At 41.2% G+C, this 23,830-nt stretch overlaps 1 protein-coding gene across 5 annotated transcripts in view; it reads left to right on the forward strand.

Moving 5' to 3' along the window:
- The window catches only part of efr3a (EFR3 homolog A (S. cerevisiae)), a 248,436-nt gene that overhangs the window by 53,491 nt on the left and 171,115 nt on the right, over nt 1–23,830 (forward strand). For all 5 annotated transcript variants that reach the window (XM_024419921.2, XM_024419917.2, XM_024419920.2 and 2 more), the window contains exons 3-5: nt 6,862–6,938; nt 12,362–12,489; nt 20,390–20,540. In XM_024419921.2, the coding sequence (XP_024275689.1) occupies nt 6,862–6,938; nt 12,362–12,489; nt 20,390–20,540 (356 nt within the window). The remainder of the gene's footprint in view (nt 1–6,861; nt 6,939–12,361; nt 12,490–20,389; nt 20,541–23,830) is intronic.

A 23,830-nucleotide genomic window follows, 5' to 3' on the forward strand; every position in this document is an offset into this window, starting at 1 on the left:
CGGTGTTAACTCTGACAGAGCTCTGGAGTTCTTCCTTCCAGAAGGACAACGATCCAACAATCAGGCCTTTATGGAAGCCACTCCTCAGTAAAAGGCACGTGACAGCCCGCTTGGAGTTTGCCAAAAGGCACCTTAAAGACTCTCAGACCATGACAAACAGGATTCTCTGGTCAGAAACCAAGATTGAACTATTTGGCCTGAATGCCAAGCGTCACATCTGGAGGAAACCTGGCACCATCCCTACGGTGAAGCATGGTGGTGGCAGCATCATGCTGCGGGGATGTTTTTCAGCGGCAGGGACTGGGAGACTCGTCAGGATGAAGGCAAAAATGAACGGAGCAAAGTACAGAAAGATCCTTGATGAAAACTTGCTCCTGGGTGCTCAGGACGGTTCCAACAGGACAACGACCCTAAGCACACAGCCAACACAACGCAGGAGCGGCTTTGGGACAACTCTCTGAATGTCCTTGAGTGGCCCAGCCAGTGCGCGGACTTGAACCCGATCAAACATCTCTGGAGGTACCTGAAAATAGCTGAGCAGCAACGCTCCCTGTCCAACCTGACAGCGCTTGAGAGGATCTGCAGAGAAGAATGGGAGAAACTCCCCAAATACAGGTGTGACAAGCATGTAGCGACATGCCCAAGAAATAATAATCACTGCTAAAGGTGCTTCAACAAAGTACTGAGTAAAGGGTCTGAATTCTTATGTAAATGTGAAGTATCAGTTTTTTTTTAATGAATTAGCAAACATTTCTAAATACCTTTTTTTGCTTTGTCATTATGGGATATTGTGTGTAGATTGATGAGAAAAAAATACAATTGAATCAGTTTTAGAATAAGAACTTAACAAAATGTGAAAAAAAGTCAAAGGGTCTGAATACTTTCCGAAGGCACTGTATGTTTGTGTCAGATATCACCTAGCCATAACTGCCATTGGTAATAGAACCGTGACTGTGTGCATGTGTTCAGAGATGCAGAGAGACATGGCACTCAACACATCCACAAGGACGTGATTACTAATAATACTGTACAGCACAAATGTCCAGTAATAGCAACACCATTTTCATTCCATGTGTCACTGACGAACTCTGCTTATTATTTCTACAGATGGACTGGAGATGCTTTTGCCATATTTCAGCCTCATTCATTTGATAGGGCGACCATAGTTGGGACGGTTGTATCCGACCTGTTCAAACTTCAACATAGTACCCGTTTGTGTTTCAGATATTACCCATCTTAACTGCCATTGGTAATAGAACAGTGACTGTGTGTATGTGTTCATGGAAACATTTATAGAGCCAGCACATGGAGATTTGCAAGATGATGTGATGAAGTCCTGACTGACAGACAGACAGGCTTGATATTGAAGTCTCTAAATGGGGAGAGACCTGGCACACGGCATTAAACTTTCACTGGACACAACTTTTACTTGTGTTGTCTTTTTTTATTATTGAATTGAATGGTATTAGTAAATATGGGGAGGGAGAAACCATATGTATTTTGCACCAGGATCAGTGAACTCCTGTTGTATACGGGACACCACACATGCAGACCACCATTTTTGCCAAGGTAGTCCCATTACCACCAGACAAAATGCAGATAGGCACAGTATGTGTAACAGCTGGGAATGACAATGAAAGGCGCACATTGTTATATTGGTAGAACACTGCCTCTATGGTATTATGTAAATTGTTGTTCATTCTAGATGGACCTGTTGCTACATTTGAAAGTTAACAAAACAATTTAGTTTAGGATATCTATATACAGTTGATGTCTGAAGTTTACATACACCTTAGCCAAATACATTTAAACTCACTTTCTCACAATTTCTGATATTTAATCCTGGTAAAAATTCCCTGTCTTAGGTCAGTTAGGATCACCACTGTATTTTAACAATGTGAAATGTCAATAATAGTAGAAAGAACGATTTATTTCAGCTTTTATTTCTTTCATCACATTCCCAGTGGGTCAGAAGTTTACATACACTCAATTAGTATTTGGTAGCATTGCCTTTAAATTATTTAACTTGGGTCAAAGTTTTGGGTAGCCTTCCACAAGTTTCCCACAATAAGTTGGGTGAATTTTGGCCAATTCCTCCTGACAGAGCTGGTGTAACTGAGTCAGGTTTATAGGCCTTCTTGCTCGCACACACTTTTTCAATTCTTCCCACAAATTTTCTATAGGATTGAGTGATTGGCTTTGTGATTGCCACTCCAATACCTTGACTTTGATGTCCTTAAGCCATTTTGCCACAACTTTGGAAGTTTGCTTGGGTGTGTTGTCCAATTGGAAGACCCATTTGCAACCAAGCTATGGAGACTGATGCCTTGAGATGCTGCTTCAATATAGCCACATAATTTTCCTTCTCATGATACCATCTATTTTGTGAAGTGCACCAGTCCCTCCTGCAGCAAAGCATCCCCACAACATGATGCTGCCAACCCCATGCTTCATGGTTGGGATGGTGTTCTTCGGCTTGCAAGCATTCCCCTTTTTCCTCCAAACATAACGATGGTCATTATGGCCAAACATTTCTATTTTTGTTTCATCAGACCAGAGGACATTTCTTCAAAAAGTACAATCTTTGTCCCCATGTGCAGTTGCAAACCGTAGTCTGGCTTTTTTATGGCAGTTTTGGAGCATTGGCTTCTTCCTTGCTGAGCAGCATTTCAGGTTGTGTCGATATAGGACTCATTTTACTGTGGATATAGATACTTTTGTACCTGTTTCCTCCAGCATCGTCACAAGGTCCTTCGCTATTGTTCTGGGATTGATTTGCACTTTTCACACCAAAGTACGCTCATCTCTCAGAGACAGAAGGCATCTCCTTCCTGAGCGGTATGATGGCTGCGTGGTCCCATGGTGTTTATACTTGCGTACTATTGTTTGTACAGATGAACGTGGTACCTTCAGGTGTTTAGTTCAACCTTGGGAGCAAGTTCCAGACTTTTGGAGGTTTGCAATTATTTTCTGAGGTCTTGGCTGATTTCTTTAGATTTTCCCATGATGTCAAGTGAAGAGGCACTGAATTTGAAGTTGGGCCTTAAAATACATCCACAGGTACACCCCCAATTGACTGAAATGTCAATTAGCCTATCAGAAGCTTCTAAAGCCATGACATCATTTGTTGGAATTTTCCAAGCTGTTTAAAGGCACAGTCAACTTAGTGTATGTAAACTTCTGTCCCACCGGAGTTGTGATAGTGAGTTCATGTCTGTAAACAATTGTTGGAGAAATTACTTGTCATGCACACTGTAGATGTCCTAACCGAATTGCAAAAACGGCAGTTTGTTTAACAAGAACTTCGTGGAGTGGTTGAAAAACAAGTTTTAATGACTCCAACCTAAGTGTATGTAAACTTCCGACTTCAACTGTAAATTCAACAATTGCATTCTTCTCCAGTTACTCTCTAGGCTACGGTCTTATTCATAGCTTCATTGCTTAGATGTTACTTTCTTGCAAACAAATGTCATCACCTATCCTTTTTTAAACCCCAATACAATAGGCTGATATTAGTTCATTAATGGGTTGTGGACTAGTCTTTGTGGAACAGAATGCTTATACTGTATCTCTCAAGCATGGGCTTCAGCCAGGAGAGCCTGTGGTATTCCATGGGTTTTGATCTGATTTTTCCTTGGCATATGAGGGTTGGGTTTTGAGTTCTAGTAATGTCCATTAACATGTGGCATTTAGTTTGTAAATTATCTCTCTGAACACACACTGACTGTGGTAAAGTTAGTTTATTCTTGGATATCTCTATGGGTCTAGTTTTGTAATGGGACAATATTTTCGCATTTCAGCCAGTTCCTTATTTGTTTTCAAACCTTATTTGTTTTCACTGATTACACATTTGTTTTTCTGCTGCTCATAAAAACAAATAAAATGGAGTCATGGGGGTTTGGTTCGATGTGGATGTGTTACTGCAGACCATATCGAGTTAGCAGCTGCCGACTGTGATCAGGATGGATTTCTTAGAACATGTCTACAATTTAATCTTCAGCAAGCTGTTACACAGTGTGTAGCTTGTGCTTTATTTGTGCCCAAAATCACTAGATACTTCCATCTCTGTTTGTCAATGAAGGTAGTTTGTAGTAGCTAGCGGGCACATTGAGAAGCCAGGCCACGTTAGCGAAGTCACAGACGAGTAGCAGAGTGTGTCCACCTGTACCATTTTTTTTGCTTTACAACTTTTTCACTATCTACTACCTGAGTGTCAGTCTGTCTATCAGTGTTTCATAGCGAGTCAAGTTACAAAACAGGTTGCAGCAGGACACAGGATGCTCGCTAATGGGTTTTGAATTTTGGAGTATTGACAGCTGGCAGTTGGGATGTAAGTGCGCATTGTCTCAATGCAAATTTTTCCCAAAACATTGGCAGACTTGCATGATCACAATCAAGCAAATCAGGAAGTGGTCACTCCATGAAGGGCTTAGGGGTCAAGTGTTCGTTCAACATGTCATGGTGACGTGTTGTCTTATGTAAACAAGACACCAAGTCATAATGGGAGGGTCTGTCCCGCTGTCTGGAGATTCTGCTGCCACGATTGGATAGAGTGCAATCGGTTCATTACAATCCCGTGTTGGTGGGCAAATCAGCATGATTGTAATCCAAAACTTAACCACTCTAAAACAGAGTTTAATGGTTGTGATAAGAGAGAACTGAGGATGGATCAACAACACTGTAGGTACTCCAAAATACTGTACAGAATAAAAATATTCCAAAACATGCATCCTGTTTGCAACAAGGCACTAAAGCAATACAGCAGAAAATGTGACAAAGCAATGAACTTTTTGTCCTGAATACAGTGTTATGTTTGGGGCAAATACAACACATTACTGAGTACCACTCTACATATTTTCAAGCTTAGTGGTGGCTGCATCATGTTTTGGGTATGCTTGTCATCGGCAAGGACTAGGTTTTTTTGTGGGGATAAAAAGAAACAATAGAGCTAATCACAGGCAAAATCCTAGTGGTTGTCTGAATTCCAGCAGACACTGAGAGAGGAGTTCAGCTTTCAGCAGGACAATTACCTTAAACACAAGGCCAAATCTACATTGCAGTTGCTTACCTTGAAGACGGTGAATGCTCCTGAGTGGCCAAGTTGCAGTTTTGACTTAAACCTACTTGAAAATCTATGGCAAGACTTGAAAATGGTTGTCTAGCAATGATCAACAACCAATTTGACAGAGCTTGAAGAATTTTGAAAATTAAGGGCAAATGTTGCACAATCCAGGTGTGGAAAGCTCTTAGACTCACAGCTGTAATCGCTGCCGAAGGTGCTTCGACTCTGGTGTGTAAATACTTATGTAAATTAGATATTTCTGTATAGCATTTCCAATAAATTTGCTAAAGTTTCTTAAAACATGTTTTAACTTATGGTTTATTGTGTGTGTCTAGATGGGTGAGAACCCTCCCCCAATTTAATCCATTTTGAATTCAGGCTGTAACACAACAATGTGGAATAAGTCTAGGAGTATGAATACTTTCTGTAGGCACTGTGACGACATTAGTTACAAAACTCAGTTTTGGAATCTACTCACTGACTATCACCAAAATAATGCTACTTACACTTTTTTTGTAAATTTTGGCACTGGAATGAATGTTTCTAATATCGACGACATTTTCAACCAAATAAGTCGTTTTTTTGCCTTGTTGCCCTTTACTATAGAAAGTGTTACTGTTCATTTTTTTGTGTGTAAAGTAAAATTCTATGGTTGAACTTTTTATTAAATTATTTTTTGTTACTTTTTACCCCATTTTTTTATTTATTTTTGTCCCCAATGATTATGTAATTGGTAGTTTAGTCTTGTCCCATCGCTGCAACTCCTTATGGACTCAGGAAAGGCGAAGGTCGAGAGCTATGCGCCCTCCGAAACATGACCCCGCTGAGCAGCATTGCTTCTTGACACACTGCTTGCTTAACGCAGAAGCCAGTTGCACCAATGTGTCGGCAGAAACACAGTACAGCTGGTGACTGAAGTCAGCGTGCATGCACCTGGCTGCCACAAGGAGTCGCTAGAATGCGATGGAACAAGGACATTCCAGCCGGCCAAACCCTCCCCTAACCCGGGTGATGCTGGGCCAATTGTGCTCCGCCTCAGGGGTCTCCCAGTCGTGGCTGGCCGCGACACAGCCTGAGATGGAACCCGGGTCTGTAGTGACGCCTCTAGCTCTGCGATGCTGTGCCTTAGATCGCTGCGCTGTGTTTCTTATTGTTTCTTTCCTGAAGCCGTTATATAAAATGTGGCCATAGTGCTGGGCTCTGTTCTTAATGTGAAACACCTCTCCACATTGGTCTGTTGTCACAGGACTGACTTGTTATTTTACCTTTGCTTTGGTCCACTGCATCCTGAGATCTGTAAAACACCCTAGCTCTGACGTTTCTCTGAAGATGGACAATGGTCTCGTACTGGCCATGAATGTGAATTGAACACACACACGCACACACTTGGGCGTGAGCAAACATGCATACATGTGCACAAACGCATTCAATCTCTTTTTTTCTTTCTTGCACACGCTCGCGCACACACTTTGTCGCCTGTCACTGAGTTATTGGTTAATGCTGATTATTCAACTGAGTGATGTTAATACTAATTTGCCTTAATTAAAATTGTTAACCTATTCCATTCTATTTTGTAGCTTTCTTGCTTTTAAGGTCAAGATTCAGCGTGTAGGGACAGTCGCTGTAGATAAACAGTCAAGGCAAAATTGAATTACCCATATTAATGATGCGTGGTAATTTATAGATTAGTGATATGGTATTTATTGATGCAATGTTGGGATCAGATGATAATCATACTTTATGTTTTATTGTTGTCACCTGTTGTGTGTTTTTTAAAATTAGTATGTTTTGTTTTCCAGGTGTGTGTGGCTGCTGTGGACCCCTGAGGCCCAGGTACAAACGCCTGGTTGATAACATCTTCCCAGAGGACCCCAAAGTGAGTATTTTACCTCTGTTACAAGATGCATTTGACAAGACATTTTAATGACATTACTTCGATGTCTATAACCAAAGATGTGTTATAGACATTTGTTTAAAATGTCAATCCTTTCCTGTAGTTTTTCCCTAGACTGAGTGGAAATGCCCTCAAAGTAGCATACACGACTGCCAAACAAACATTTCGGGAAGCGTAGGTTATAATTTTGTAGTCATGGAATTTTGTAGTCATGGAGTGTGTGACCTCAAAGCTCATTTGACTTATTCAAATGATTTCCTTTTAGTTTCCAACCATCTTTCAAAATCTTAATTTGCCTATGACATGTAAATGGCAAACACCATCTCATTATCATAATTAAATCTCATGATTTAAAAAATTGCCTACAGCCCTAAACCGTCATGATGAACAATGGTCATCATCAGCTGACAGACCAATATTAACACATCTAGTCCTAACCATTGCACTCTAACAGTTTATCATAGCGATAACAAGCCATTTACTAAATAGCTGTCACTACAGCCAACTTGATAACACAAATAGGATTGTGTGGTAGTGCATGCATTCAAGCCCATTGTTACCCCAGTGCTTAGCTTGCTTTGGAGACCCTGTGTCGCTGTTATGATGAGAAATTTGCCTCAAGTTCAAACGCCATTTTTGGTCAAAAGTAGTGCACTATGTAGGGAATAGGGTGCTATTTCAGACATTACCCATAATTGGCCCGCTGTAACGCGGCACGTAACCGTTATGGTTTGACAAATCTATTTGTGTGACATCGCTTTTGATAACCTTAACTTATTAACGGCTGTTTGAATCCTTAACCTTGTTTTGAATGAAAAAAGCAAATTGTGTGTGTGTGTGTGTGTGTGTGTGTGTGTGTGTGTGTAGTATGCAGAATCACATACACAAGGGAGTCTCTTTTCGTTCTCTCTCACACTGTGTCTGTCTCAATCTCAAGGGCCTTTAGTGTACGCAAACAGGTGCAGGGGGAGTCGGAATGCTCAAATGGTTGCGACATTGTCAAGTGAATTATCACTCAGCAGGTGCTGGAAAAATACTCTGGCGACATTACTCTGGGGACAGTCTTTTTTTTTTCTTCTCCCCCTTGAGTAAAATGTGTAGGACATACAACGAAGTCTCTCTGTTGTAGATGTATCAGATACACTTTCTATGTGCAATTATAAAACACAATAGTAGGTATTTGTAGTCTTTAAGTAGAGCCTGATCATCTTCTTGCCTGATGACTCACCCGGAATTTAGTTTCTCTGCTCTATCAGTTGCTACGTGCAGTCGGTCTGAAACTGCCATCCTAGAAGTCATTTTTGTGACTTCAAAAGGAGGTGTGTTATACAAAACAAATGCATCAGGAATTGGATAGTCTCTAACAAATCTAACCAATCAGAGTATCAAAGTTGATAACGTCATCATGTAGGCCGGCTCTGGCCCAACCTATTGCTTTCTGGGACCAATCAGAATGGTCAGAATGTGTTCTAGAAATCATCAGAGAGGGAGGCAAATCCAGACTCATCGTGGAAAAGAAAGGTCAGTTTGCCGGAACGATGTGGATGAGTAGCCAGGCAAATAATTTTCCACAATAGAAAGAAAAATGCATGAGAGTTAGCTGACGTGGTAACATTTTATTTGACGGTGTCAATGTATGATATGGGCATTTTAAGTGAAGCTGTGTATGCAACTCATAAATGATGTTATACATATGTACTTCATAGAAAGTGTTACCAAAATGGTTTCACTTTATTGTGCTCTTCCTCTCTCTTTTCAATTCACTATAGTAATAGTTCAATATTCCAACCAAGTTCTGAACATACAGAGTAAAAACTCAAACGGACGACAAAAAAAAGCTCAAACCAAGTTTATTTACCCACTGGGTCAAACAGCTGCAAAGACGAAGCATGATGACACAACAACATATATTTATTACCTCCAACTAGGCGGGGTCAACTCCTTGCACATCTAGACAGCCAATGCATCTCTGTTGCAAGGCAGGAACTTAATTGGTTCCTCTCACTGGTGTAGTCATGACCCTGCCTGATGCTAGAACCTTCGTGGGTGTGGAAGTGAATGTTTTTGAGATAGAACTGTAGTAGGAGGATTGTTGCATTGGGCCCCTCTGGCCCCTGTCCCAGGGGTTTCTTTTCACTTCATCTGTTGACTTGACCTCGAGCCGAATTCCTCGCTCCTCCCTGGTTGCGCAGCTGGCCTGCCTTATCAGAGACTAACTGCAGTATCTTGAAAAGACTAATATGTAATTGGAGGACACAGGATGTGATCTTTACTTGTCGTTTATTAGGAACTGATTTACACCACTATCATGGAGACCAATAACCAACTAACTTTCTCTATTGCTCATAGAACAGTTACCAACCTAGGACCAGTGATAGTGACGCCTATTGCTTAGATGAGTCAGCATCATTTATCACTCTATAACACTAACTATTGCCCTTCACCTCCCTCCTTGGAAACATGGGACATAATATGAACTTTCTGCACTTCCCCATGTCTCACTCAGTAACTTTCCATACACCAAGTTCCTATTCACCCTTCATTGACCCCAACATAATCATTCCTTATACATGTAAAGTAATCAATACATTCTAGTGTGGTACTATTAATAAGTATATTTCAGGCTAGAATCTAACACAGGGTTGGGGTCAATTCCACATGAGATCAGTCATTTCATGAAGGGAATTCCCAGTCAATTAGTTGAATATCAATTAATTTCAGGAATTGACCCAGTTAAAATGTAATGGACCATATTCCATTACTATATAGTGAAGTATGTGCATAGTTAGGGTTGCAAAGGGAGAGCATGTTACTGGTAAATGTCAAAATTGACTAGTAAACTACCATATTGTTGGGAACTTTAAAGGATTTTAGGTAACATTCATAACATGTAAAATATATGAAAAATAACAAGATGTTTTAATATGAAAAAAAGAATGCCAAAGCTGTAATACAAATAACCAAAAAACTAAGTGAATACCACTGGTGTTTTTAATTTGAGGGTTTCGGTGTGGAATATCCTTGTTTTACACACTTTGAGTTAATTTATTATCTCTATGTCTTTGTTGTAAATGTTTTGGGGCCAAACTGGTGACAGTTCTTAAAGGCAATAGTTGGAAGGGTTGCAGAGTTGATAGCAAATGATATCATTGTTGATTAGATGCTTAAAAAAATTAATTTGGCTATTTTCTCTTGAACCGTATGGTCTATCAGATAGAAAGTCATGTAAATATGGACACGGATATACAGATTGAGGAAAAAATTAATATTTTATGTAAATGTTTTAAATCAAGTATAAATGACCAAAGTTTCCATAGATTGCCATACTTTTATTACAAAAAGGACATTTACAGTAACTTTGGTAAATTATCTCTAGTTTTGCAACCCTATGCATAGTGTACATTAGTGTCCATGGTCCAATATTGTATGTGTAGTATAATGTAATACTTTATTTATTATGTATTTTTATTTAATATTGCGTGTTATTGTAATGGGCTTGGAGGACATCTTGTCATGCAAACACACACCCACACAGTATGTGTGGGATGGAGAAAACATACTGATAGGGAGAATGCAAGGACACAGTGAATGTGATTTTCCATAAAGCATGCATCCCAAATGGTACTCTATTCCCTTTATAGTGCACTACTTTTGAGCAGAGCCCTCTGCGACCCTTGCCAAAAGAAGTGCACTATATTGGGAATAGGGTGTTCTTTGGGATGCATCCAGAGTGTCAGGAGATCACAAGTTTAATGAACACCCTCCCTCTACATCAGACAGACATCCATCTGAACACGCATGTTCCAGCGCGTGACAGCGTTTAACGATGTCTTAACCTCTGTGATTTACCTCTGAACCTTGATTAATAACTCAACTCTCAAACACTCTTTCTCTCCCGTCCCCCATCTGACCCTAACGTCAACGGCTATATGATTTAAATTCAAGGACAACACTCCATAACTTCCACCGCCCACACATCGGGTTGACGTACAGTACCAGTTATAAGTTTGGACACACCTACTCATTCTAGGGTTTTTCTTTATTTTTATTATTTTCTACATTGTATAATAATAGTGAAGACATCAAAACTATGAAATATCACATATGAAATCATGTAGTAACCAAAAAAGTGTTAATTTAAACACATTTTATTTTTGAGATTCTTCAAAGTAGCCACCCTTTGCCTTGAGGACAGCTTTGCACTCTTTTGGCATTCTCTCAACCAGCTTCATGAGGTTTGTGTTACTGGAATTAAATTCCTACATGTTTTAATACCCAATTAAATGAAACACTCTGCCCACTTCTAAGAATTTGTAAGACTTTTATTTGCATAAAATGGACAGAGACCAGTCTCAAAATCAATCATTAGCGTTTATTCTCGAGAGGCAAACTTAACCAGCATGGCTACCACAGCATTCTGCAGCGATACGCCATCCAATCTGGTTTGCACTTAGTGGGACTATCATTTGTTTTTCAACAGGACAATGACCCAACACACCTCCAGGCTGCTTAAGGGCTATTTGACCAATAAGGAGAGTAATGGAGTGCTGCATCAGATGACCTGGCCCCCACAATCACCCAACCTCAACCCAATTGAGATGATTTGGGATGAGTTAGACCGCAGAGTGAAAGAATAGCAGCTAACAAGTGCTCAGCATATGTGGGAACTCATTCAAAACTGTTGGAAAAGCATTCCAGGTGAAGCTGGTTGAGAGAATGCCAAGAGTGTGCAAAGCTGTCAATGCAAAGGGTGGCAACTTTGAAGAATCTACATTTAAAAAAATGTTTAACACTTTTTTGCTTACTGCATGACTCCATGTATTTCATAGTTTTGATGTCTTCACTATTATTCCTCAATGTAGTAAATAGTACAATTAAAGAGAAACCCTTGAATGAGTAGGTGTGTCCAAACATTTCAATGGTACTGTATGTGAATTACAATTTTTATTTGAATTTATGGGCATTTTCAGTGTTGTTGAATTGGACATTTCTCATGAATTGAAAGGTCTTTTTCAATTCCCTGTCCAGTTCAAGTGGTGATTGGGCTAGAATTATTGAAAAAATGGCAGAATCTGCTTTTCGAACTGCCTTTCCTGAAAATGACTTGCCCCCCCCACCCACCGTTATGGTATTACTACAGCGCTGAATTCCGATTCTCCACTCTTCTTCCTGATTTGTTCACTCCGCTCATCGATTTCAATTGCTGTAAACTTAAGCTTGAGGGATTTTCCACCCTATATCTTACACTTTTCCATTCCTTTGAAATCCATGAGGGGGACTGAACAAGTGCATCATGTTCATTATGCCCGTATAACAAAAACAACAATACTTCTCCTTTTACCTCAGTTTCTGACAATGTTCTTACATTTGGTGCTTCTGTAACCCCTTGTGTACTACTCTTTCAGGATGGCCTGTCCAAGTCAGACATGGAGAAGCTCACCTTCTACGCGGTTTCAGCCCCGGAGAAGTTGGACAGGATTGGGGCCTACCTGGCGGAGCGACTGAGCCGAGATGTGGTCCGCCACCGCTACGGGTAAGTGACCTTCGAGTGACCATTGACCTTGAAACAACCCCTACCCCAATAAACTAATCAACTGTCTTCTTGTGGCCTCTTCTTCAAATAATAATTATTTTCATTTACATTAAGTTTTTTGTGTATTTCCAAAATTGTACATCAACAAATAACCTTCAATTCATTACAATGTCATACCTTATCAAAATTAAGACAACCAATATATACATTCACTCAATAAAAATACATTTTCCAAATGGTCTTTCTAAAAACAATGGTATATTGTCCTTTTAATGCAGGGAAAAGGACACCAATAATTAATGCAGGGACACTTAAATCCGTTTTACCTCATTTCTACCAGCATGTTAAATGTGCAACCAGAGGAAAAGAGAACTCTAAGCCCAGCTTTACTCCACACACAGAGATCTGTACAAAGCTCACCCTCCATTTGGCAAATCTGACCATAATTTTATCCTCCTGCTTACAAGCAAACACTAAAGCAGGAAACACCAGTGACTCGCTCAATACGGTAGTGGTCAGATGACTCCGATGCTAAGCTACAGGACTGTTTTGCTAGCACAGACTGGAACATGTTCCAGCATTCTTCCGATGGCATTGAGGAGTGCACCACATCAGTCACTGGCTTCATCAATAAGTGCATCAATGACATCGTCCCCACAGTGACCATACTTACTTACCCCAACCAGAAGCCATGGATTACAGGCAACATCCGCAATGCGCTAAGGGTAGAGCTGCAGCTTTCAAGTAACTGGACTCTAACCCGGACGGTTATAAGAAATCCTGCTATGCCCTGCGACGAACAATCAAACAGGCAAAGTATCAATACAGGACTAAGATTGAATCGTACTATTGTGGCAGGGCTTGAAAACTATTTCAGACTACAAAGGGAAGCACAGCCGCAAGCTGCCCAGTGACATGAGCCTACCAGTCAAGTTAAATGATTTTATGGTCACTTCGAGGCAAGGAACACTGAAGCATGCATCAGAGCATCGGCTGTACGACTGTGTGATCACGCTCTCCATAGCCGATGTGAGTAAGACCTTTAAACAGGTCAACATTCACAAGGCAGCAGGGCCAGATGCATTACCAGGACATGTACTCTGAGCATGCGCTGACCAACTGGCAAGTGCCTTCACTGACCTGTAGCCTTGAAGTGCTTTGAAAGGCTGGTCATGGCTCACATCAAAACCATTATCCCAGAAACCCTAGACCCACTCCAATTTGTATACCACCCCAACAGATCCACAGATGATGCAATCTCTTTTGCACTCCACACTTCCCTTTCCCACCTGGACAAAAGGAACACCTATGTGAGAGTGCTATTCATTTACTACTGCTCAGTGTTCAGCACCATAGCATAGTGATGCGCTTTGAGGGCATTAAGGACCCTGACTTCCTGATGTGCCGCCCCCATGTGGTAAGGGTAGGTAACAACACATCTGCCTCATTGATCCTCAACATGGTGGCCCCTCAGGGGTACGTGCTCAGTCCCCTCCTGTTCTCCCTGTTTACCCAGGAATGACTTTAACACCATCATTTTAAGTTTGCCGACGACACAACGGTGGTAGGCCTGATCACCGACAGCGATGAGACAGCCTAGACCTGGCCATGTGATGCCAGGAGAGCAACCTGTCCCTCAATGTGATGATGACAAAGGAGGTGATTGTGGACTACAGGAAAAGGAGGACCGAGCACACTCCCATTCTCATTGACGGGGCTGTAGTGGAGCAGGTTGAGAGCTTCAAGTTCCTTGGTGTACATATCACCAACATACTATCATGGTCCAAGCACACCAAGACCGTCGTGAAGAGGGCATGACAAAGCCTATTCCCCCTCAGGAGACTGAAAAGATTTGGCTTGGGTCCTCCGATCCTCAAAAGGTTCTACAGCTGCATCATCGAGACCATCCTGACGGGTTGCATCACTGCCTGGTATGTCAACTGCTCTGCCTCCGACCGCAAGGCACTACAGATGGTCATGCATACGGCCCAGTACTGGGGCCAAGCTTCCTGCCATCCAGGACCTCTTTACCAGACGATGTCAGTGGAAGGCCCTAAAAATTGTCAAAGACTCCAGCCACCCTAGTCATAGACTGTTCTCTCTGCTACTGCACAGCAGCAAGTGGTACCGGAGCGCCAAGTCTAAGTCCAAATGGCTTCTTAACAGCTTCTACCCCCAAGCCATGAGACTTCTGAACAGCTAATCAAATGGCTACCCAGACTGTTTGTGTTGTCCCCCCCCCCACCCACTCTTTTACGCTGCTGCTACTCTATTTTTATTCATGCATAGTCACTTTACCTCTACCTACAGTACATGTACATATTACCTCAATTACCTCGACTAACCGGTGCCCCTGCACATTGACTCTGTACCTGTACCCCATGGATATAGTCATGCTAATGTTATTTTACTGCTGCTCTTTAATTATTATTTTTACTTAACACATATTTTTCTTAACTGCATTGTTGGTTAAGGGCTTGTAAGTAGGCATTTCACTGTAACGTCTTTACCGGTTGTATTCGGTGCATGTGAAAAATAAAAATTGATTTGATACAACAATCTGTACTCTTAATTTTTTACTTCGACCCAGACCCCACTGTGTTGTGTGATCATTTAGAAAATCCCTCTTTTGTGAGGCGCTGGTTTTATTGTCATTTTAAGTGATTTCTCTCCTATGATTTAATGTGTTGCGAAATGTAATAAACATTCATTAAGGACTAAAACTGGGGTCTGTCTGATGAAATTTGCAAAAATAGAGTGGCAGCGCTGAATCAATACAGCGACTATATTGACAGGAATTACATTTCATTGGGTGTGATTTACCCCTAAAGCTGAAAACCAAAGAGCGAGACACACGTAGACCAAGAAAGTGTTAGTTTCAAATGGCACCTTATTTCCTATAAAGTGCACTGCTTTTGCTATGTGCTATTAATCACTTGGCGTTGTAGTATGTGTGACTAACTGCTTGTCATTGCCCAATACTGCCCATCTAATGTGTTCACTGTCCAAGGGTTGCCAACCCCATTCGCTGGGCAAGTTCTCTGATTTTGCTGTAGCACCCACAGACCATTTGAATGCCAATGAATGGAATGGAAATGTGAAACTAGAGTAGTACTACATTGTTAAATCGTGTACATTGGCTTAGTTGCTAGTTGTTCATCTTGTTTTTTTGGCACAATATCCTGAATTTTTTTCAAACAACATCTGGACTTTTTGGCACAATATCTTGAATTGTTGGCACAATATTCATTAATTTTATGTACAGTCACTCGTGAAAGTTTTCATGTTTTGCTGCCTTAAAATGTCATCTAAAACATTGTGTTTTTTCTACCTGATCCACTTCTTCAAAGTTAACAAATAAATACAATTTTATACATATATATATACACGTATACAGTGCCTTTGGAAAGTATTCAGACCCCTTGAATATTTCCACATTTTGTAGGCTTACAGCCTTATTCTAAAATGTATTAAATAGTTTTCCCCCCTCATCAATCTACACACACTAATGATGAAGCAAAAACTGGTTTGAAGAAATTGACTAATTTATAAAAAAAATGAAAACTGAATTCAGACCCTTTACTCAGTACTTTGTTTGACACATCTTAGACAGTGATTACAGCCTCGAGTCTTCTTGGGTATGACGCTACAGGCTTGGCACACCTGTATTTGGGGAGATTCTCCCATTTGTTCTCTGCAGATCCTCTTAAGCACTGTCAGGTTGGATGGGGAGCACTGCTGTACAGCTATTTTTAGGTATCTCCAGAGATGTTAGATCAGGTTCAAGTCTGGGCTCTGGCTGGGCCACTCAAGGACATTCAGAGACTTGTCCCGAAGCCACTCTTGCGTTGTCTTGGCTGTGTGGTTAGGATTATTGTCCTGTTGTAAGGTGAAACTTTGCCCCAGTCGGAGGTCCTGAGCACTTTGGAGCAGGTTTTCATCAAGGATCTCTCTGTACTTTGCTCTGTTCCTCTTTGCCTGACTAGTTTCCCAGTCCGTGCCGCTGAAAAGCATCCCCACAGCATGATGCTGCCACCACCATGCTTCACCATAGGGATGGTGCCTCCAGACATGACGCTTGGAATTCAGGCCAAATAGTTCAATCTTTGTTTCATCAGACCCAGAGGTTTCATCAGAGGTTTTTTTTGCTTTGACATGCACTGTCAACTGTGAGACTTTATCCACAGGAGTGTGGCTTTCCAAATAATGTCTAATCAATTGAATTTACCACAGGTGGACTCCAGTGAAGTTGTAGAAACATCTCAAGGATGATGACTGGAAGCAGGGTGCATATCAGCTCGATTTCGAGTCTCGTAGCAAAAGGTTTCAATACTTAAGTAAATATGTATTTTTATTTGTAATACATTTGCAAACATTTCTAAAAACCTGTTTTCCCCGATGAGGAAAAACAAAGTATTTAATCCATTTTAGAATAAGCCTGTAAAGTAACAAAATGTGGAAAAAGTCAAGCGGTCTGAATACTTTCCGAATGCACTGTACTTACAGTAGCTAGCAAATGCAGCTAGCTAGTTTAGCTTACTTAAACACCCTTCTCAAACAGAGGGATGCTATATTAGCTAGCTGGCTATGACTATCCAACACAACAATGGAACTCTTCCACTGCTAAACTGCTTACTGATTATACACTGCAACATTACAGCATAATTGTAGCAGGTTTACTAATACGTTAGTTCTATTAGCTATGTTGACTATGACTTTACTTTTGCGAATATGTGACTGACCGGCTTGAAAGGGTGTTTTTTACATTGGAATTAAAGTAGAGACTCGGCGCAAGAAAGGGGTATATCATACACTACAGTTGAGGAACAATGGGAAAGTAATTCTGCTTTGAAAGTTGATAAACTTGTAACCTCACTTTTGAGAAAATGGTCATTGAATGTTTTGGCACACCCACATGGACAGCTCTTCTCTGTCTACACTCTTTTGAGAAAATGGCTCTTGAATATTTTTGGTACCTACTGGAGAGCTCTTCTTTGTCTACACCCATTCAGCATCGTTCAAACCCTCTAAATTCTTAGCCCCACCCATCACTTTAAAGGTTCACATGTGAGGCCACCAAAGATTTCAAGACTAAAGGCTTGTTTATACTACGGTTCTGTTTGTCAATTTAATCTGGAGTGCCAGAGTGTGCTCAGAGTGAGCTCTGGGCGTTCATAAACTCAAAGCGTTGTCAGATTGTCTGTTTGTAAATTCAGAGAGTTTTGGTCTCTGAGTGTTCAGAGCGCACACTGGAAAACGAGTAGGGTTGATCCGAGCGTTCATGGTTGAATTGCTGCAAAGAAACCACTACTAAAGGACACCAATAATAAGAAGAGACTTGCTTGGGCCAAGAATCATGAGCAATGGGCATTAAACCAGTGGAAATTTGTCCTTTGGACAGAAGTTCAAATTTGGTTCCAACAGCCGTGTCTTTGTGAAATTATGATCAACTTGTGTTTTTCCCACCGTAAAGCATGGAGGAGGAGGTGTGATGGTGTTGGGGGGCTTTGCTGATGACACTGTTTGATTTATTCAGAATTCAAGGCACACTTCACCAGAATGGCTACCACAGCATTCTGTAGCGATACACCGTTCCATCTGGTTTGCACTTTGTCCTACTATAATTTATTTTTCAACAGAACAATGACCCAACACACCTCCAGGCTGTGTAAGGGCTATTTTTTCAAGGAGTGATGGAGTGCTGCATCAGATGACCTGGCCTCCACATTCACTGAGCTCAACCCAATTGAGATGGTTTGGGGATGAGTCAGACTGCAGAGTGAAGGAATAGCAGCCAACAAGTGCTCAACATATGTGGTTACCTCTTGAAGACTGTTGGAAAAGCATTCCAGGTGAAGCTGGCTGAGAGAATGCAACAGTGTGCAAAGCAATCAAGGCAAATAGTACCAGCAAAACACTAGTCTCAACTTCAGCAGTGAAGAGGCTGGCCTTCTAGGCAGAGTTCCTCTGTCCAGTGTCTGTGTTCTTTTGCCCATCTTAATTGTTTGTTTTTATTGGCTAGTTTGAGATATGGCTTTTTCTTTGCAACTCTGCCTAGAAGGCCAGCATCCCGGATTCGCCCCCTCTTCACTGTTGACGTTGAGGCGGGTGTTTTGCGGGTACTATTTAATGAAGCTGCCAGTTGAGGACTAGACACTCTAATGTACTTGTCCTCTTGCTCAGTTGTGCCCCGGGGCCACCCACACCTCTTTCTGTTCTGGGTAGAGCCAATTTGTGCTGTTCTGTGAAGGGAGTAAAAAAAAGTGATTTTCTTTAAAAAACAAGGACATTTCTAAGTCATGCTAAACCTTTGAACGTGTGTGTGTCTCTATATATATCCTAGATCCTAATGAATTCAAAATGAAGATGTATGTCTTTACACCCCAGAAGTATTCCTTGGTGGAAGTACCTTTGGCAGCCAGTGAAAACATAATGACAGTGAAAACATTTTTTTTTAGAAACTTGTGCAAATGTATTAAAGATGAAATATTTAATTTACATAAGTATACAATCCCCTGTTTCAATACTTTGTAGAAGCACCTTTGGCAGTGATTATAGCTGTGAGACTTTAAGTCTCAAAGACCTTTCCACACCTGGATTGTGTAACATTTATTTTCAATATTTATCAATGTCAAATTGGATGTTTATCAGTGCTGGACAACCATTTCCAGGTCTTACCATAGTCTAGAAAATCGAACTCGGCCACTCAGAAACATTCACTGTCTTCTTGGTAAGTAACTCCAGTGTAGATTTGTACTTGTGTTTTAGAATATTGTCCTGCTGAACGGTTATCTCCCAATGCCTGGTGGAAAGCAGACTGAACCAGGTTTTCCTCTAGGATTTTGCCTGTGCTTAGTTCAACTACATTTTTTTTATCATGAAAAACTCTCCAGTCCTTATTGATTACTAGCATACCCATAACATGATGCAGCCACCACTGCATGGAAATATGGAGGGTTGTACTCCGTAATGTGTTGTATTGCATTTTCCCCAAACGCAGCACTTTTTAGTCAGGGCAAAAATGTATTGCTTTGCCACATTTTTGGCAGAATTACTTTATTGCCTCGTTGTAAAATGGAATGCATGTTTTGGAATATTTTTATTCTGTACTGGCTTCTATTTTTTTAACTCTTAAATTAGGTTAGTATTCTGGAGTAACTACAATGTTGTTGATCCATCCTCAGTTTCCTCCTATCACAACCATTAAACTCTAACCATTTTAGTCTCCGTTGGCCTCATGGTGAAATCCCAAGAAATGTGGAGTAGGTTGTCTAGATCTGCACTAAAAAAACTGTGCCATGGGTGTTTAGACTAGGCACTGTATGTTATGTTCTGCATGTAATGGCTGTGACATGAAAACTAACCCCGCTGCCTGCTTGTCATTGCCCTGCATCCTCAACACATAATACATCCAATGCCAGTCTTCGAGAATGGCTGCCTGGCTACCCAAACTCCTTGCTCCGGCCAAACGGAACGCCATGCCCACGGATGTTAGTTTCTTCTCCGCAATGAGTCTGAATCTGAGTACTTCCCCAACCATTTCTAGAACACACACATTTTGACCATTCTGATTGGTCCCTGAAATACTGATGGGTTGGGCCAGAGATGGAACACATTTGGGTCATGCGGCATTTAGAAAATGTGTCATTGGTTTTGATTCTCTGATTGGTTCGAGATTTTCCAATCCCCGATAACTTAATTTTGTACAACACCTCTCATTTTGACGTCACCACAGACTACTTCAATGATGGCAGTCTCAGACTGAATTATGTAGCAACAAACAGCAGTGGAAGAATTCAGTTTGAGTCGTTAGGCAACCAGAATGGCTACTCTGCTACCTGAACCATTTTATATTTTAGAAATATACTGAAAATAATTAACATTCTCTTGACCCATGCAGGTATGTAGTCATCGCCATGGAGGCTCTGGACCAGCTCCTGATGGCCTGTCACTCCCAGAGCATCAAGCCCTTTGTGGAGAGCTTCCTCCACATGGTGGCCAAGCTGCTGGAGTCCCGGGAGCCAGACCTGCAGGTCCTGGGGACCAACTCGGTATGTAACACCCCATGGTCCTTTGTGGCCAGCTGCTCGACCATGGCACTTGCCACGTAAGGATTGTGGGTTCGATTACTGCTGTTGACCACCCATACGGAAATGTATGGACACATGACTGGAAGTCGATTATAAAAATACAGTGCCTTCAGAAAGTATTCACATCTTTTGACTTTTTCCACATGTTGTTACATTACAGCCTTATTCTAAAATGGTTTAAAAAAAATCCTCATCAATCTACACACAATAACCCATAATAACAAAGCAAAAGCAGTTTTTTGAAATATCACATTTACTTAAAGTATTTAGACCCTTTACTCAGGTACTTTGTTGAAACACCTTTGGCAGCGATTACAGCCTCAAATCTTCTTGGGTATGACGCTACAAGCTTGGTACACCTGTATTTGGGGAGTTTCTCCCATTCTTCTCTGCAGAGCCTCTCAAGCTCTGTCAGGTTGGATAGGGAGCGTCGCTGCACTGCTATTTTCAGGTCTCTCCAGATGTTCAATCGGGTTCTAGTCTGGCTCTGGATGAGCCACTCAAGAACATTCAGAGACTTGTCCCGAAGCCACTCCTGCGTTGTCTTGGCTGTGTGCTTAGCGTCATTGTCTTGTTGGAAGGTGAAGGAACCATCTTGGTGTATTCCAAACTTCTTTTTAAGAAGAATGGAGGCCTGTGTTCTGTGTTCTTGGGGACCTTCAATGCTGCAGACATTTTTTTCCCCCAGATCTGTGCCTCGACACAATCCTGTCTCTGAGCTCTACGGACAATTCCTCATGGCTTGGTTTTTGCTCTGACATGCACTGTCGACTCTGGGACTTTTATATAGACAGGTGTAAGTCTTTCCAAATCATGTCCAATAAATATATTTTTACCACAGGTGGACTCCAGTAAAGTTGTAGAAGCATCTCAAGGATGATCAATGGCAACAGGATGCACCTGAGCTCAATTTCAAGTCTCATGACAAAGGGTCTGAATACTTATGTAAATAAGTTATTTCTGTTTTTAAAAATGTCTAAACCTGTTTTCGCTTTGTCATTATGGGGCATTGTGTGTAGATTGAGGGAAAAAAAGTGACAACAACTGTAATATCTTGATTAGATAAGTATCCACACCCCTGAGTCAATACATGTTAAATCCACTTTGAGGGCCTCCCGAGTGGCGCAGTGGTTTAAGGCACTGCATCGCTGTGCTAGCTGTGCCACTAGAGATTCTTGTTTCCAGTACAGGCTGTCTCGCAGGCCCATGGGGCGGCACACATTTGGGCCAGCGTCATCCGGGTTAGAGGAGGGTTTGGCCGGCAGGAATGTCCTTCTAACGCGCATTAGCGACTCCTGTGGCAGGCCGGGCGCAGTACATGCTGACAAAGTACACGTTGACACCAATGTGTGGCTGGCTTCCGAGTTGAGTGTGCATTGTGTCAAGAAGCAGTGCCACTTGATCGGATTGTGTTTCGGAGTACGCACAGCTCTCAACCTTCGCCTCTCCCGTGTCCGTACGGGAGTTGCAGCGATGAGACAAGACTGTAACTACCAATTGGACACCACGAAAATGGGAGAAAAAGGGGGTAAAGAAGCTGTGAGTCTTTCTGGGTAAGTCTCTAAGAGCTTTGCACACCTGGATTTTACAATATTTGCACATTATTCTCTAGCCAGCCGTTTTCAGGTCTTGCCTTATATTTTCCATAACAAAGGGGTTTAATACTTATTTAACATGTCAGCTTTTCATTTTTTTTTGTTTTTTGTAAAAATTCCTAAAACATAATTCCACTTTTTGGGTTATAGGGTTTATTTTTTAAATTTTATTTCACGTTTATTTAACCATGTAGGCCAGTTGAGAACAAGTTCTCATTTACAACTGCGACCTGGCAAAATAAAGCAAAGCAGTGCAACATAAACAACAATACAGAGTTACACATGGGATAAACAAACGTACAGTCAATAACACAATAGAAAATGTATACAGTGTGTGCAAATGAAGTAAGGAGGTAAAGCAATAAATAGGCCATAGTGGCGAAGTAATTACAATTTAGCAATTAACACTGGAGTGACAGATGTGCAGATGAGGATGTGGAAGTAGAAATACTGGTGTGCAAAAGAGCAGACAAAATTCAAATACGGGGATGAGGTAGGTAGGTATTTGGTTGGATGTGCTTTTTACAGATGGGCTGTGTACAGCTGCAGCGATCGGTAAGCTGCTCTGACAGCCGCTGCTTGAAGTTACTGAGGGAGATATGTCTCCTACTTCAGTGATTTTTTTTTTTGCAATTCGTTCCAGTCATTGGCAGCAGAGAACTGGAAGGAAAGGCGGCCAAAGGAGGTGTTGACTTTGGGGATAACCAGTGAAATATACCTGCTGGAGTGCATGCTACGGGTTGGTGTTGCTATGGTGACCAGTGAGCTGAGATAAGGCGGAGTTTTACCTAGCAAAGACTTATAGATGACCTGGAGCCCGTGCGTTTAGTGACGAATTTGTAGCGAGGACCAGCCAATGACAGCTTACTGGTTGCAGTGGTGGGTAGTTGGTGACAAAACGGATGGCACCGTGATAGACTGCATCTTATTTGCTGAGTAGAGTGTTGGAGGTTATTTTGTAAATTACATCGCCGAAGTCTAGGATTGGCAGGATAGTCAGTTTTACGAGGGTATGTTTGGCATCATGAGTGAAGGAGGCTTTGTTGCGAAATAGGAAGCCGATTCTAGATTTAACTTTGGATTGGAGATGCTTAATGTGAGTCTGGGAGGAGAGTTTACAGTCTAGTCAGACACCTAGGTATTTATAGTATTTATTGTTGCCCACATATATAGGCCAGTGACACAATCTTAATATAATACATTTTAAATTCAGGCTGTAAAACATGTGGAAAAAGTCCAAAGGTGTGAGTACTTTCTGAAGCCACTGTTAGAAGGAATGTAAAATAAACTGCCATATGGATTGAATTTGAATCATTTGTCATTTCATTGGGATTCAATGTAAGTGTTTAGGACCGTGGTTGAAAGACTGTTCGAATGAAATGGACCTCCCTCATGCAATTCACCCCCCCCTCATTTATGGTCATTTAAATGTCTTATTTCATTAATGTTTTAAACAATTTGAAGTTCGGATAGCGTGAATGTTTGAAAGTTGGTCTTGTATCTTAAATGGCATAGAATAGATAGATGGCATGATTGGACTGGTTGATTGATTAATTGATTGATGGGATATCCTGAACATGTGACAGTTGGTTTGGTGTCTCCATCTTGAATGGTGAGTCATTTTATGGAAACATTTATATAGTTATAGTTTTAGAA

The sequence above is a fragment of the Oncorhynchus tshawytscha genome, linkage group LG10 (genome assembly GCF_018296145.1).
Source record: "Oncorhynchus tshawytscha isolate Ot180627B linkage group LG10, Otsh_v2.0, whole genome shotgun sequence".
NCBI classification, from domain to species: domain Eukaryota; kingdom Metazoa; phylum Chordata; class Actinopteri; order Salmoniformes; family Salmonidae; genus Oncorhynchus; species Oncorhynchus tshawytscha.